Genomic DNA, 16,651 nt, shown 5'->3' on the forward strand with positions numbered 1-16,651 from the left:
TGGAACTGGTGGAGCCAAATGGCAGGTCACGAACACCCTCAGAAACAAGTGCAGAAAATGGAATGTGCCCTGAGGCACCTGCATCGAAGTGAGATGCTGATGAATGTGGCCCCATCCGCTGTGGTCAGGTGCGGCGCACGCAGGATGCACCTCTCAGCCCAAGGCCCACCCCATCCAGCAAGAGGCAGACAAGCTCACCTCTAAGACTGGGGTCCTAGAACCATGAAGACCCCTAGCTCCTGGGGAATTGAGGCAGGGCCCCCACAAGTTAGGTGTTGAAGGGCAAGGCAGTGCACGGTGGGTGGGGGAGGAAGAGAGGTCTGCAGACCTCATCCACTGCTGGGTCAGGCTCCACTGTGAGTCTGAGTGCCTGGCTGGGGTGGCAATTCCTGGCACCCTTGCTGCCCTGTCTAGAATCGTTTTGCCAGTGGCCCTAAGTGCCCTTCACTAGCACGTTCTTCCTGCCATGAGGACTGGCTGCAAAGGCAGCCCAAACAAGTGGCAACTCTACCAGCACTTAATATCTACAGGCCTATGGGCCAGTGATTGGTGCGAGGCTGCAGACTGTAGCAACTGGAGCACAAAGCTGCAGTACTTGTCTCCAAACTGCAGAAGCGGCCAAAGTCTATTCTAGAACAGCAGTGCTAGGAGATACTACGGAGCCATTTAGAAAGAATGAAGGAGGTCTCTGCAAAAAGCTGGACACAAAATAGTATATATAGTAGGATCCATTTATATGACGTTCAAGAACAAGCAAAACGAATCGATGGTGAAAACAGCCAGAGTAGTCTCTCTGGGTGGGGCCATTGACTAGGCAGGGTCAGGAGGGAACTTTCTGGATCCTGAAAGTGTTCTATATCTTGATCTGGGTGATATTTACATGGTGATGTAAACACTTCTTTAAAAATTCACAGAGCCGTACACTGCGGACTAGCATCTTTTTTACACACTAGGTGTATGAGACACCTCAACATAAAAAGTAAAGAGAACTGACTCGAGAAAATGGTAAAGAAAACAGGGGGAAAAAGCTGTAGAACAGAATCTGTGATTTCATTTTTATAAATGAGTAAGCCTGGGGAAAAGTCTGGAAAGATAGCAAACTGTTAGTAGTACTTTTCCCTGAGTGAGGGGATTGGAGGTGAAGACAACCAGTTTCTACATTTCTATATTATTTGCATTTGTGGTGTTTGAATCCTCTGTCCCTCATACCTCCTCCACATTCCGGCCGCTCACTTCATGATGGCTCCATTCCGGGTCACCTGAGTGTCCTGCACTTGGAGGCCTGGGTTCGGGGCTATTCAGGGCTATCTTTGGCTTCGTGTCTCAGTTTAAGACTTGGGCTCTGCATTAAGATCTTTGGCCATTGCCCCGCTCAGAATTTGCAGGATCTGGGACTTTCCTGACAGTCCAGTAATTAAGACTCCATGCTTCCACTGCAGGGGGTGCAGATTCAAGTCCTAGTCAGAGAACTAAGATCCCACATGCCATGTGGCCAAAAAAATCTTTTTTACTACTAATAAAAAATAATCTGCCAGGGTCTCTGCTTATTAGGGAGATTCCCTGGAGAAGGAAATGGCAACCCACTCCAGTATTCCTGCCTGGGAAATTCCATGGACATAGCAGCCTGGTGGGCTAGAGTCCATGCAGTGGTGAAGAGTCAGATACAACTCAGCGACTAAACAACTGTTCCTTGGCCCACACGTACCAGCATCCGACGAGGCAACCACCTCCCAGGATGAGCCAGGTCAAGTGCCTCTGCCTGAACAGACACCACGGAAGGCGCTGTCCGTGCTTGTGAGAGAGCGCTCTGAAGAGGAAGAGAGCAGGGAGAGAAAGGCAGGGTGACTCAGGCCCGCCAGCCATTCTGTTTGTACCCGACACCCAGTCTCCTCCTCCTGAATGGTCAGAGCCACTAATTGGTCTTCACGGCCTTGGTTACAAATGGTCCTGGAGGTGAATTCCGGTCACACCTCAAGCCAGGAAAATGAACCCTGCTCTGTCCCCTCTTTAATATGGATGTGACACCTGCAGGCTACAGCTTGTCACACTGTGAGAATTATTTCTCCATTAAAATGCAGGAGTTGGAGCTTTGCCCAGGAAGAGCAGCTAAAAATACTGCTCTCTGGGGGCACCAGTCACTGGAGGGGACTGAATGGCCACCTTCCTCACCCTGCAGCCCCTAGGGAAGTTCCACACCCGCCGGGTCCCTCCCTCAAGCATCTGATACAGGGTCGTGTTTGAGCCATCTCCCAGCCCTGTCCAAAAGAAAAAGCACCAATGGGCCTGTTTTACTGATGGGCAAACTGAGGTTTAGACAACTTGCCCTGGGTCACTGTGCTCCATCTACAAAATCGCCGAGGGAGCAAGTGTGTGCAACCCGACTGCAGGGAGGGAAAGATAAGCCATCACACGTGCCCAGCACTTTACAGTTTGTAGTATCTTCTTCCTATGTTGTCCAACCCTCACAACAATCCTACAAAACAAGAACTACTACTGTCCCTACTCTACTGGTGTGGTTGATGCCTGGTGAGGTGAGGTCACGCTCAAGGGTACAGGGAGAAACAAGGGGCAAAAGACAGAACCTCGGCGAAAGGTTTTTGAATCTAAAACCTACCCACAGCACCAGTGGGAGGGCCTTCTAGTAAGGTGACTGGACTCACTTCTAGGGCCATCGACTTTAGAAGAAGCACCCCAGTTTGGAAAGAATTCCACATATCTTTCCAAAGGGCACACATCACCCCTTCTTTTTTAAAATATTTTGCTGTTTTTAAAATTTTTATTTATTTGGCCATGTGGCATGTGGGATTTTAGTTCCTTGACCAGGGTTTGAACCCCTGACCCCTGCATTCAAAGCACAGCATCTTAACCACTGGACCACCAGGGAAGTCCCTTCACCCCTTCTTAACATATAAAGCAATGAAGGTTCAGAGGGATGAAGGACTTGGTCACAAGTCAGTAGCAGAGCCACGAACAAAAGTCAAAAAGGAAAACAAGAAAAAAAAATTAAAAACAAAACAAAAGTCAAGTGTCCTGACCCCCAGCCCAAGCTCTTCCTGCTGCCCTAGGGCCCACAGAGTTTGGGGACTGACTGGTGGGCCAGTTCTGAGACCCTGGCCCCCAAGGGTAAAGGAGCCCAATGCACTTCTTCAGGCTCCCACATCCTTGAACCTGATTCTCTGGAAATGGTTTGCTTGCCATGTTCACCTCCTCATCTTAGTCTTCGAAACTGGAAGGTGGTGAAAAATCTCAGGCCCATTTTTCATATAAGAAAACTTGGCCCTGGGACTTCCCCGGTGATCTAATGGTTAAGAATCCAAATGCAGGGGGCACAGGTTCAGTCCCTAATCGAGAAATTAAGATCCTGTATGCTGCACAGCATGGCCAGAAAAATAAAAAATCTAAAGCCCAGAGAAGTTCAACTCCCAGCTCAGGATCACAGGGCAGGGCTAAATGAGGTCTTAGACCTGGACATCTGACTCAGGCCTGGTGCCCATTCCACTATGTCAGCCAAAAAGAGCATGCAGAGTTCCTTTTCTATGTTAGCTTCTTCCTGGGTCTGTTTCCCCATCCATGAAATGGAGGCATGAGGCCTTAAACAAGCCTGGAGTCCGAATCTTCTGAGATAAAGATGTTAGGTGACACTTCTAGGAGTGGCTGGAGCCCCATACAGTGACCAAGGGCCTGGCTTTCTGGACAGCCAGCATCCTTACCAAGTGGGTAACTGAAGTTACAAAAGGGGCCATGGAAACCCAGCGACTTAAGGACAGTGAGAGTAAGGAGATCCAGGCACCCCTACTCTGGGCCTCAAATGTCCAGAAGGGAATTCTTCCAGTTGAGCCCTGCTGCCATACAATTTAGAGAAAAAGCTTTCTACAAAGGCATTTATTTTTCCCAAAATGCACCCCCAGTTAACAAAATTTCTCAGAGTCCCACATTTAAATTAGAAACCCCCACATCTTTCATTCCTGGGGAAGGGAGGGATGTCAACAGGAGGACATCAGGTCCTCAGAAGTTTACTCCACTGGAGGTTGGGGACTGGCCAGAGACAAGCCAGAAGTTGTCTGCCCAGCTCCGGAATAGCACCATGGTGGGGGAGGGATGGTCCCTGCCCTCAGGCTTCCCCTGCGCTGCAGCTCCCAGCTCCCCGGGGTCTGTCGGGTCTGGGCTGCCTGTCCCGGCTGTGCATCCCTGGAAAGACACTTTGGAAACCATCAGATGCTCCAGTTGGGGCGAGAGGCTCTGTTTCTCTTTCCAGGTTTCTGGGCAAGGATGCGGGGTGGGATGGGAGTGAGGTATCCAGGGAACTGTGGTCCAGAAGAGGGGTTCAGCAGGAAGCAAGGCAGGAGCCCCTCAGGAGTCCCTCTTGCCTCAAGGGTTTCTCGCTCCTTAGGGAGGGGCTTGTCTTCTCGCGCAGGGACCCCAGTACCTAACACAGTGCTGACGCCCAGAGATGCTCAGTGAACGTTACTTGAATGGATCAATGAAAGGAAAAGCAGAGGGACGGCAGCAGATCCCAAGGAGGCCCGCGCAGCCGCCCAGAGACCCGGTGTGACCAGCACGTACTTCCCGTGGGGAGGGCGGGTGGAGGGCGGGGCTCACGGGGCACAGCCCAGGGCGCCCCGGAAGAGGCAGGGCCAGGAGAGGGCCTCACGTGTTCCAGCACGTGCACCTGCGCGTCTGCATGCCTGGGGGAGGGGCCCTGTGTTCACTTGGTGGAGGAGGGAAGAGGCTGATTTGGGGGCCAGAGCAGGAGGCGACGCCTCTGGTCTGGAGGAAATACTAAGGCTGCAGTGGCCTCCGCTGAGGAGACAGTTACGGGCGGATGGGGGAGAAGGCTGAGAAGTGATAACTAGTGTATCTGGACCATCGGAGACAAGGCGACGGGGAGACTGTGTACCACATCTTTGGAGACAAATGGCAGCCAGATGGTCCGTGTAGCATATCCTTTGGGGAAATACGGTGGCGGGGAGGTCTGTGCATTGCGTCCGTAAGGAATAAAGCAGCAAGATGATTTAGGTATCGTGTCACTGGAGAAATAAGGCAGCAGGATGACTTGGGGATCGTGTCCATCAGAGAAATAAGGCTGCAGCGTGGTCTGTGTATCGTGTCCTTTGCAGAATGAGTAGATCCGCCAGAGTGGACGCCATCTGTTGGAGGCAGGGAAGCCCCCCGCCCAGAGCTGGCGCCGAGGCTCCGGTGCACCCAGAGGCGGGAGCCCCAGGGCGGGGGCAGCAGCTCCCTGAGCCTCGCTGTCAGACTATTTCTGGTCCATCATCTGCATTTCATGATGGGAAAGAAAAAAGAGGGGGGAGCGTTAAATGCGGGAGTGCTAGTCTCGGGAGTATGCCAGAACCCCGGGGATGTGGTCACATACTCGGGTGATAGGGGGCGGGGTATGTGTGAGAGGACCGGCAGTCTGACTGGCAGCCCCCACACCCAGCACTGCCCTCAAAGCTCAGATACACACACAGCTGCTAGGCGTCAGACTGATCATGAGGGTGCCTGAAGGAGACTGCCAAGTCCTCGCTGGCTTCTCTCAATCCCCCTGGGTCCAGCCACCTTGCACCCTTCCCTTCCCTTGGTCTGGCACACTCTTCCCTTCCCCATGCTGCCCCCCACCCCGTCTGTCCCCTGATTCATCTTCTCCACTCCATACGTTCACACCCATGGCCTCACTCTCCACCATGATCTGAATGGAAAGTTTATTTCCTAACAGGGACAACAAGGCAACCTGAAAGTTACTTAAGGCTCCATAGCCTTTGGCCAAAAATTAAGGTCCCCAAACTTTCGACCTTCGAAGTGGAAGCCACTCATTCTTAGTGATAAGTCTGCAGCGAGAAATAGCTTATTCAAAATACACACAGACACACACAGAGAGATACATATATTTATAAACAAACAGACACACACAGAGGTGTAGCTCCTGGTCACTTTTAATAAAGAAGAATCTCAAACTAAAACTAACCTCCAACCAACCACTTCCTAATGTAACTGCTGATGTTATGATAATCTGACCAATAACCATCACTAACAATTATTAACCACTGACTATGTACCAGGAACGTGCCTGTCCAGCTGAAAACCCCATTTCCTAGCCTCACTTGAGTTGCAGTCACGTGACTAGGTTCTGACAAATGGATATAAACAGGAGTGACAGGAGCTATTTCTAGTCAAGCCCTAGAAAAAAATGTCCCCTCTCTCTCCTCTTTCCCTCTTCGTTCTGGAGGCTTGTGGGAGCTGGAGCAGCCACCTGGACCTGGCAATGGAAGCTTTGAGTAGAAGAAGGTAGAAGCCCCTTAGGAGGAAGTGGGTTCCAGGGTACCAGTGGCCTTAAGACAATCTCGACTCCTGTCCCGGTTAAGCCTCTGTCATATCTGTATCCTGTTAAGAACAGTTGGGACCTTGATTTCTCCACCTGCTGCCATTTCAACAGGGAGGAGTCGAGGCTGTTCTTCTGGGGGAGGGAGCCTTAGGGCAGCAGCAACCCCATCACCAATGACCACACCCTAGCCTCCTACACACAAGGGCACACACACACACAGATGCACAAACACCACATGTCTTTACCTTCTTTGTTTTCAGAGTGTTTCAGGGGCCGCAGGGCTGCAAAAAAGGAAGGAGTACACAGTGAAGGGGGGAACTGGAAAGTGGTGGTAAGGAAGAAATAAAGTCTAGAAGGACTGGGAGGAGGAGGCAGGAGGGAGAAGTTGAGAGGGTGAGGGAAACATCACAGCACTGGAAAAGGGGTCTCAGCTGCTGCCCCAGGTTCTAGTTCTGCTCTGTGACTTGTCACTCCTCCCCTAGGCCTCAGTTTTCTGCATCTCTATAATGGGAACAACTTCCCGGCCCTCCTGTGAGTGAGGGATGTGGGAGTACCCTAAGCCTGCTCTACAAATAGGGTTAAGTAAGGTGCTAAAGGAGGCTGCAGGCGTCACTAGGTAGGCCCGGGATCTTGCAGAACTGAGACTAAGCATGTCTCTAAGCTCCCCTCTTCTCCCCAGTCCCTCCCTTCTGCCAGCTGAACAAGAAAAATGAGGCCTGATCCCAGGCTGTGTCTCCACCTGCCACACCCGGACACCAGAGGCAGAGAATGAATTGACACAGTTAACGGCAGTCCCCAGAGATCGATCTTTTGCCCTTCCTTCTCCAGGGACTGGGGGTAACCCTTGTCAACTGGCACCATCACAGAGGGCTCAGCAAGGACCTGCTCCCCCAGTCCCTGGGCCCTGGGGAGGGAAGGCAGCGAGGCCTCCAGTGGCCGTGGGGCATCAGGGCCTTGGTGCCTCCTCTCCAGGCTCCAGGCTGGTGTCCCCACAGTGCCAGGCCCTTTGCAAAGTCACGTGAGAGAGGTTCAAAACAGCCCTTTGGTGCCATCAGGAAAGGCCAGGAGGCCATTTTACAAATGGGAAGCTGAAGCCCAGAAGAAAAAAGCACTGACCAAAGTTATTCAGCCTCTTATCAGAGTGGAACTGTGTCAGGCTAAAAACACAGTGCTAATAACAGGACTGAAAACTGTGGAGCCCTGTGCAGGTCCCCGGCATGATATTCGGCCCTTAATATGCATGATCTCATTTAATTTAACTCACACCACCTATGAAAGGAGCAGCTAGGCAGAAACTGAGGCCCAGAGAGGCAAAGTGACTTGCTCAAGGCCACTCGGCTTATATGAGCTGGGGCTGGAACTAAAACCCAGCCTGCCCTGCTTCCCGAGCCAGGTCCTTCAGGGTGGAGTGGCCCTGGGAGGTGGGTAAAGGCAGACAGGAGAAATGAAGCAGCCCCTGGGAGACCTGCCTCCAGGTCTGCTGCTGAGCAAAGGCCAGACTCACCTGGGCCGGGAGGCCTCAGTCCACGGGACACATTTCATTCAAACCTTCAAGTAAATGGGGCCCCTCCAGACCTTGGGGTCCCTGCCCCTGTCCCTGCATCCGTCCTCAGCCAACAGAGTCCCTCTGGGTTCAGACTTACCCGTCTTGGATCCTTCTCCATCCCCATCGTGGTCCTCGGCTCCTGGAAGAGGGAACAGAAACTTCCTCAGCCCTACTCACCTTCATCACTGACCTTCTGCTCCTGGGAATGCAGGAGGCAGGTAAATGGGGCTGAGCAGACCTGGCCTGTGGCAGGATGAGAGGGACCCCAGGCAGGAGCCTGCCACTCACCTGGCCAAGGATGATCCACTCACTCACCCACCCACCATTCACCAGAGTCAATTTCCCTACCAAGGTCAAACCTCCTACCTATCATTGTCAACTTACCACCTACCAATCACCAAGTCAACCCACACTGACCCCAGCAAGCAGCAGCTGCTTCAGACGCTGTCCACTCTAAGGATGACACATCCTCTCATGGGGACACACAAACCCACAAAGCAGTCACGCCTGCGTGGCTCGATTTCCACGTGCTCTCACTCAGACACACTCACGTGACTTATGCTCTCACAGTCACACACAGACACATCCATCCCTTTGTTACACCTACTCACTCCTAGTCACACTCACACTCACCCTGCCTGTCTGCACACTCACGGGCAGGCTCACACTTGTTTAAGCACACGAGATCTGTTCAGCCTCCAGATCTCACACATACACACACAATGTAGCTGCATTTGCACACACATTCATTCTGTCACTGGAAAGTGACACTCCTGTTGATGTCATGGACACACCAACATACCCGGAGACACATGCACACCCCCTCTCTCACTTACCTGCATTCTCCTCCTCGCAGCTCTGTTTGATCTTTCTCCAGCACACGAAGGCCAGGGCCACCAGCAGTATGACGAGGCAGATGGAGAGCCCCACGGTCACCCACAGGGCCTCGGGGGGGAAGGTCATGGGCTGCCCTGGGAGGGGAAATGGGGAGAATGGGGAGAGACTGTCATGCCTGACCCCCAGTGGCCCTGAGGACAACCCCTCTGACTCCAAAGTGTGAACAGGAGGCTCCTACCCTCATGGGGCCCCCACACCATGAAGGGAGCTTACATAAGCTCCCATGCCCCTTCCCCCCACATCCACAAACCCTCCAAAGCCTGACACAGCTGGGATTGCCGTGGGCAGGCCTCAACCTGGGAGGGTTGACGAATCTGTGGTCCACGATGCTCAAGAACCTTCTATGGCTCCCTACTGACATGAAAAGAGTGCTTCAAGCTTCTCTGTAATTCCATGCTCTGTAGAGATGACTGACTGCTCCCAGCCCCTGCACCACTGCTGTTGGTGTCCTCTACCTGAAAAGTGCTTCCTCACTCTCCACCTGGCTTATGATTCCTCCCCAGGAAGCCCCCCTTCTCCCCCAGCCCCACCTGGGGATATTCTCCACCTTACAGATCAGGAGTTGGCAAACCACAGTCCATGGGCCAAATCTGGCCTGTGGCCTGTTTTTGTACAACCCACGAGCTAATAATAGTTTTACATTTGTAAAGGGTTACCAAAAAAGGAAAGACAGCAGCAACAGAGATGTTATGTGGCCCACAAAACCTAAAATACACATACATCCAGCCTTTGACAGAAGATGTGTGCAGATTCCCGCATAAAGATGAGGGTGGACACGGAGGGCACCAGAGTACAGGTTTACCCCTGAGAAGGAGACTTTGCCAGGGGAAAAGTGCTGTGAAATGCTGAGGGCCCTCCTGTAGGCTATCTCGGGGCAGAGGGAAGAAGCTGAGCTGCCCTCGGCTGGGTAAGGACCCACAGCTGTTCCGAATGCACTGTCCTCCAGCCCAGCCCCAGGATCCACATGGGGTCCTGGGCAGAGGCCTTGGGGACAACACATCTAACAAAAACTCCTGCAGAAGATGCCATCAGAGCAGAGAGCAGTGCCATCAACCCTCGGGCAGTGGAGGCCTTAACACTGATTATGCGGGTTTGCGGCCAGGGTCACTTCCAACAGGCATGGCCGGTTACACTGCTGCTCTGGATATCAGCAGCAAAGGGACCCATCACCCCGGGGAACAGGAGCAGGAGAGAAAGATAGCAGCTGACACAAGAGGACAGGCTGGCCAGCCCATGAAGCACATGGAAGGGACCCCTGGGAATCCAAAGCAGGGGAAGCTCCCACAGGAAAGCATGGAGCAGACCACAGAAACGCCCAGCAGGTGGGGCTCCTGCCCTGTCCAGCCCTGGGCTGGTGTTGGTACCTGGAGCACAGGTCTGACTTGCCTTCGTCCCACCAGCCAAGGACAGAGCAGTGCTCAGACCTGCATCCTCAGACTCCACATCCAGGACTTGCTCCACAGAGCCCCCTCCACATACAGCACATGCAACTAACCTCCAGCAGGTGCAGAGGGACCAGGCTGGAGGACTCAAAGTCTGAGTCCCAGAATGTTTTCCAAGGCACAAAGCTGCCCGAAGTGAATAGAGGCCAAGGGCTCCAAAGTAGGGCAGACCTGCTCTCACAAAAACAGGAGGCTGGGTGGTGGGGAGGAGAGGAAATTAGGCTGAGAGGCTAAAAGTTGGATTCTGGTTCATCTGCTCACTGCAGGATGCTGGAGCCAAGGTTCACAGACCCCCATGGATGAGTGCAGCGGGGCCACAAGCCCTCAAAACTTAAATGCAAATGACTGCATTTATCATGTATCCAGTTTTCAGAGAGGTGGCTAATCCCCAAAGAGTCAGAGCCACTGTGCTAGACTGTGGCCTTGGGAAAGTTCTCTCTTCTCTCTGGCCTTCAGCTTCCTCATCTGTGAAATGAACGCACTTTAAATGCCAGCTACTACAATTTTTAATATTTTTCTCTCAGATGGGGAAATGTCCCCACTGAGCAGGAAAGGAGGATAGTACCAGGAAGCACATGGAAGAAACCCCGGGGATCCCAGGGTGGGGCTCCTGCAGAAAAGCATGGAGCAGAGCCACAGAAACACCCAGGCGGAGGGGCTCCCACTATGTCCACCCCTAGGCTGGTGTCGGTGCCTGCAGCACAGGTCAGGCTTGTCCTCATTCTGCCAGTCAAGGACAGAGTGGGGTTTCAGACCTGCATCTTCAGGTATATGAATATAATTGCATGCTCACGAGCCCTTTCTACACAGGGTGGCGAATAGCCAATTCAGCTCAGTGTGCAAATTATCACGAAGATCACCAATCCTTCAAGGTCCCCTCAACTCCCACCTGTCCCTAGAGACTTCTCCTGAAACTGCAGCCCATTCTGATCACTCCCCCCTTCTCTGAAAACTTCACATTCTCTGTCAATCCTTCTGTATCTAATATTTCTGATTCTCTCCTGTGGCTACATCAGACCATATGCTGATGTATCTAAAAGGTCAAGGAGACCCCATGGGACATCCAATAGCCCAGAGCAGTAACTCCCCCACAGAAAGTATAGGCCTAGGGGTCTCCAGAAAGAGGGTGAAGTCAATCTTGGGAAGGGGGTGGGCAAAGGGAATAAAGCCTTGCCAGAAGGAAAACCGTGAAAGAGAATGAGGAGGAATGAGCTTGAATTCCTAGAAGGCAAATATGATGGACATTTGCAGAAGTGAAGGCCACGCAAGGTCCATGCAAATGGGGCACAGGAAGACAGGAGTGAGTCAGTGAAGCCTGAGGCTTGCGCAGAAACTGGTTATCAGGGGGATCAGGTCTTCTGTGGGCCACAGGTCAGGTGGAAGTCATGGGAAAGAAATAGGAGAACCAGATGAACAGAACCTGCTGTCCTGATCCCAGAGAATGCAGGGAGGTCCCTAGGAAAGGTTAGCTGTCCCAAGGGGAGGTACAGAGGAGCCAGAATGAGATCCAAATAAGGATGAAGACTGCCTCCCCCTGGCCTGAGTGTAGGTCTGAGCCCTCTTCACCCCTCCAGGCACAAGGGGTACCCACTGAGGTGGGCACTAAAGGAAGGGAAGTGTGTCTGGGCCAGGAACCCGAAACTGTAGAGATGGAGGGAATTACCAAAGGGGCAGCGTTGATCTGGTGTTTGACCACAGGGGGGCAGCAGAGAGAGCCCAGCCATTCCAAAGGCTGCCAGTGCTGTGTGCCGCGGTTAGTTGCGACCCCAGAGACTGGAGCCTGCCAGGCACCTCTGTCCATGGGGATTCTCCAGGAGGAAATACTGGAGTGGGTTGCCATGCCCTCCTCCAAGGGATCTTCTCAACCCAAGAATCGAACCCAGGTCTCCTGCATTGCAGGTGCATTCTTTACCAGTTGAGCTACCAGGGAAGTTCAAAGGCTGGCTGGGTCCAGTTTAATTCCATCAGGAGAACTGACATTGATGGGGTGAGGGGTCTGACCACCTGGAGAGGCCCAGCTGTCTCTCAGGCGCTCACAGTCAGATGGTGCCAGCAACAGATGGTGACGTAGCAACACCTTCCCAGCACTTGGAGAGGTTCCCATAGGAAAGCACTCCAGACAGAGCTATGCCTTGGGCTTCTCCAGAACTCCCTCCTGGAACACCTCCAGATTCCAGGCAGGTATTCAGTCCCCAAGTACCAAGACACTCTTAGGAGGGCAAATACTACAAATGATTCTTACTGCACAATATAGCAAGTCCCTTAAGGACTGCTTGGGGGAGAATTTGAGACATGTGAAATGTTAAGAAAAAAAAATTTTTTTTTAAAATCTTGACCACCCAAACCTATTTGAATTCTGGCTCAGAGTCTAGATAAAAAGCGATGGTTCTTTCTATCCTTCCCCAGCTGCTCCTCGGCCCCTACCTGTGATGGTGACCGAGCCGTGAGCGTCCTGCTGCAGCACGGGGTTGCGAACCAGGCAGCTGTAGGTACCATTAGCGCCCAGCACCACTCTCAGGACGCTGTGCACGTCGAACAAGCCCTGTTCGTTGGCCATCTGCGACGTGGTCACGTTGCTGGTCAACGGCGCGCCCTGCCCATCCTGCCACAACACCTCGGCCTCGGGGTAGCCCCTGTAGCTGGAGCACGTGATGGTTACCGTGTCCCCAGGCCTCAGGTCCTTGTTCGGCTCCAGGGTCATGCTGGGTTTTGAGTAGGGAGCTGGAGGGGAGCAGAAGATAGAGGGCAAAAGTCAGGTGAATGCAAGGGCGGTGGGACACAGTGGAGGGAAAGAGCGCCTGGGGCTGTGAAGACAAGCGTCAGCACTGGGGCAGTGGGTAAAGGGCTGTGGGAAGTGTGAGGGGTGTGCCAGGGGGAGGGCGCCCCCTTTCGCGGCTCTCACCTGCCACCTGCAGGCTGACCGCGGCGCTGCCGAAGTCCCGGATGCTCACGAAGCAGGTGAAGCTGCCCTCATCAGCCACGCGCACGCGCTGTAGCCTCAGGGACGCGTTGCCCTGAGCCAGCAGGTCTGGGAAGAGCGCTGTGCGGTTGGCATAGGCGCTGCCCTGGTCGCGGCCCTCGGCGAAGCTGTGCACCAGTTGTTTGGTGTCTGTCAGCTGCCAGATGAGGTTGAGCTGTGCCAGGCTGAAGCCGGGCTCGGTCGAGAAGGAGCAGCGCAGGGTGGCGTCGGTGCCCACGAGGGCCACCACGGGGTCTTCGGGAACCTGGACTTCCACCGCACCTGAAGGCGAGGTTGAAGCGGCAGGGCAGTGAGGAGGGGTGGGGACACTCGGCTACCACCGGACTGCCCCCCATATCTCCTCCATCGACCCCCAGGTCCCATGCCATCTTCCCATTTTCTCCCCAGACCTAGAAACAGATTGAGTCTCAACACTTCCAGACATCTCCCTAATCTTCTGACAAGAATCACAGCAACTTGGCCTTGGCCTGACAAGGTCCATCTTCCAGGGGACCTGGCCTGGGGCAGCCTGCAGCCCTAGCAAAACTCCCCTCTCCGCCAGGACCCATTTCCCTCTCCTATTCTCCGACTCTCTTCTGAGATCTGAATGCTTCTCCACTCTTTCCACAGGTTTCCAGAGCCCTGGAGTCAGGAGACCCAGAGAGCTGAGACGACCTGTGATCATCACCCTCACCTACTCCTGCCACGGTAAGCTTTCCCTCTATGCAACCTGTGTATGTTTTCTGTTATTATTATTGGGCGTCTCTCTGTTCTGGGAGACTGAATGTAAGGAGCTAGATTCAGATACCATGACCAGTGGAGACTGGGCCAACTCCCCGCCCCTAACCCCCACCCCAAGGGACATTTAAGAAAACAAAAGAAAAACCTGTGGGGTTTCTATGGGGCGTGATGGTGACCGAGCCGTGAGCGTCCTGCTGCAGCACGGGGTTGCGAACCAGGCAGCTGTAGGTACCATTAGCGCCCAGCACCACTCTCAGGATGCTGTGCACGTCGAACAAGCCCTGTTCGTTGGCCATCTGCGACGTGGTCACGTTGTCGGTCAACGGCGCGCCCTGCCCATCCTGCCACAACACTTCAGCCTTGGGGTAGCCCCGGTAGCTGGAGCACGTGATGGTTACCGTGTCCCCAGGCCTCAGGTCCTTGTTCGGCTCCAGGGTCATGCTGGGTTTTGAGTAGGGAGCTGGAGGGGAGCAGAAGATAGAGGGCAAAAGTCAGGTGAATGCAAGGGCGGTGGGACACAGTGGAGGGAAAGAGCGCCTGGGGCTGTGAAGACAAGCGTCAGCACTGGGGCAGTGGGTAAAGGGCTGTGGGAAGTGTGAGGGGTGTGCCAGGGGGAGGGCGCCCCCTTTCGCGGCTCTCACCTGCCACCTGCAGGCTGACCGCGGCGCTGCCGAAGTCCCGGATGCTCACGAAGCAGGTGAAGCTGCCCTCATCAGCCACGCGCACGCGCTGTAGCCTCAGGGACGCGTTGCCCTGAGCCAGCAGGTCTGGGAAGAGCGCTGTGCGGTTGGCATAGGCGCTGCCCTGGTCGCGGCCCTCGGCGAAGCTGTGCACCAGTTGTTTGGTGTCTGTCAGCTGCCAGGTGAGGTTGAGCTGTGCCAGGCTGAAGCCGGGCTCGGTCGAGAAGGAGCAGCGCAGGGTGGCGTCGGTGCCCACGAGGGCCACCACGGGGTCTTCGGGAACCTGGACTTCTACTGCGGCCCCTGAGGGTAGGACGGTGAGAACAGGGTGGGACACTCGGGACCTCCCGTTCCCCTCCCCTTCTGAGTTACCTTCAGGCCCGGTCCACTCCTTTTTTAAGGGCTGAGGAGAGTTTATTGTGGTTCTAGTTCAACCAACATGAATATAGTAAGTACATGCTATGCCAAGGGTAAGCGTTAAGAATGCCACAGAGAACAACACCAAGGTCACACCTCTGAAGAGCTTAAATTTTAGTGGGAGAGAGAGACAAACTAGCACACAAATTCTTGGTAGCATGTGATTAGGAGTATTAAGAAAGAAAGAAGCCAATGGATAGAAAGTAAAGATGTAGTTTTTAAAAAATCTGGCAGGTGCATGACACCTGTCTGTGCTGGCTGCATTTCCCAGTATACACTATCTTTATAAATTGTGAAAAGAAAATCTAAACAATAATATGCACCCAAATATTATTAGTGGTTTTCTCTGGATGAGAAAGAATCACAAGTGCTTTTTCTTTTCCTCAACAAACGTGATTAGTTTTTGTGCAAGAAAGAAAGATTACCCATGCATTTAAATATGGTGGTGAACCACATTCTCCATAAAGAGATATTAAGCTGAGATTGAAAGGGAATGAAAAAAGAGTCTGACATAGTCAGAGAAAAGCGCCCTAGGGCAGGTTGCCCTGTTCCCACCCCTGCCCTCTCTCCTGTGGGTTTACCCTGCAGCCTCCCACCCAGTCACCTCTGCCTCCAGTCCAGCTCTTCTTTTAGAGCCCTGGGAAGTTAGGTAGGGGTTCCTGACAGCTTTTCTTTTGCTGATATGTGCCCCCTAGCCTGGCACTGCCATTCTTGGGCAATGCTTACGTTAAGTGTGTGCTCTGGGCACCAGCAAAGCAGGCACACTCAGGAAGTGTGAAGACCAGTCTTGAAACAAAGCTAGCTGAATACAGCACTCATTCAAGTTTTCTCACATTTTGAAAAATAGCATTTTATAGTTAGTATTTTCATTGTTAATTACATACAGGGAGGTGGTATCATTGTCTTTGGGCTTCCCTGGTGGCTCAGAGAGTAAAGAATCTGCCTGCAATGCAGGAGACCCAGGTTCGATCCCTGGGTCGGGAAGATCCCTTGGAGGAGGAAAGGCAACCTACTCCAGTATTCTTGCCTGGAGAAATTCCATGGACAGAAGCACCTGACAGGCTACAGTCCATGGGGTCGCAGAGAGTAGGACATAGCTGAGCAAGCAACACACACACACACACACACACACACACACACGCACGCACGCACGCGCGCGCACACACACACACACACACACACCCATCATCATCTTTGCAGTGTGTGGTCATCTCTAAAGGCCTTAAGCTGTCACTGGATCTCCTGCCAGGCTGCCAGGCACCACAGGCCAGCTCTACAGTTGGAGACCAACAGGGTGCCCCTTGTATGGGGGCACATGGGGGATGAAATCTGAGGAGTCACCCAAAGCCCTTTCTCTAGAGAAATCAACGTACCGCTGGGTAAAGCGGTGCTTCCTTCTTTTGACCACCAGATGGCACCAGACACTCAGCTTTGTCTTCCCCCTTGGAGGAGGCCATTTCCCTCTGAGCAGATTAGGATTTGAAATATGATGGTGTTGTCATTAAAGTAGGTGCCATTATTGAAAGCCAACTCTGTGCCAAGAACTGTGTGGGAAGACTTATATCCTTTATTCAACATGGTTATTGAGCACCTGCTATGTGGCTGGCATTAATCCTGGCCCTGGGGATACATTCTGCTCTTTGAGCA

At 53.2% G+C, this 16,651-nt stretch overlaps 1 protein-coding gene across 1 annotated transcript in view; it reads right to left on the reverse strand.

Annotated features, from left to right (window-relative positions):
* Window positions 1–3,867: 3,867 nt before the first annotated feature.
* Window positions 3,868–16,651, reverse strand: part of CD276 (CD276 molecule) — a 33,020-nt gene continuing 20,236 nt past the window's right edge. Inside the window, exons 3-10 of the mRNA XM_043919637.1 lie at window positions 14,549–14,890; window positions 14,053–14,367; window positions 13,110–13,448; window positions 12,632–12,928; window positions 8,705–8,839; window positions 7,966–8,007; window positions 6,568–6,603; window positions 3,868–5,275 (exon numbers count right to left, since the gene is read on the reverse strand). Coding sequence (XP_043775572.1) covers window positions 5,253–5,275; window positions 6,568–6,603; window positions 7,966–8,007; window positions 8,705–8,839; window positions 12,632–12,928; window positions 13,110–13,448; window positions 14,053–14,367; window positions 14,549–14,890 — 1,529 coding nt within the window. The 3' untranslated portion in view covers window positions 3,868–5,252. The remainder of the gene's footprint in view (window positions 5,276–6,567; window positions 6,604–7,965; window positions 8,008–8,704; window positions 8,840–12,631; window positions 12,929–13,109; window positions 13,449–14,052; window positions 14,368–14,548; window positions 14,891–16,651) is intronic.

This window comes from Cervus elaphus, chromosome 12 (genome assembly GCF_910594005.1).
Source record: "Cervus elaphus chromosome 12, mCerEla1.1, whole genome shotgun sequence".
In the NCBI taxonomy this organism is placed as follows: domain Eukaryota; kingdom Metazoa; phylum Chordata; class Mammalia; order Artiodactyla; family Cervidae; genus Cervus; species Cervus elaphus.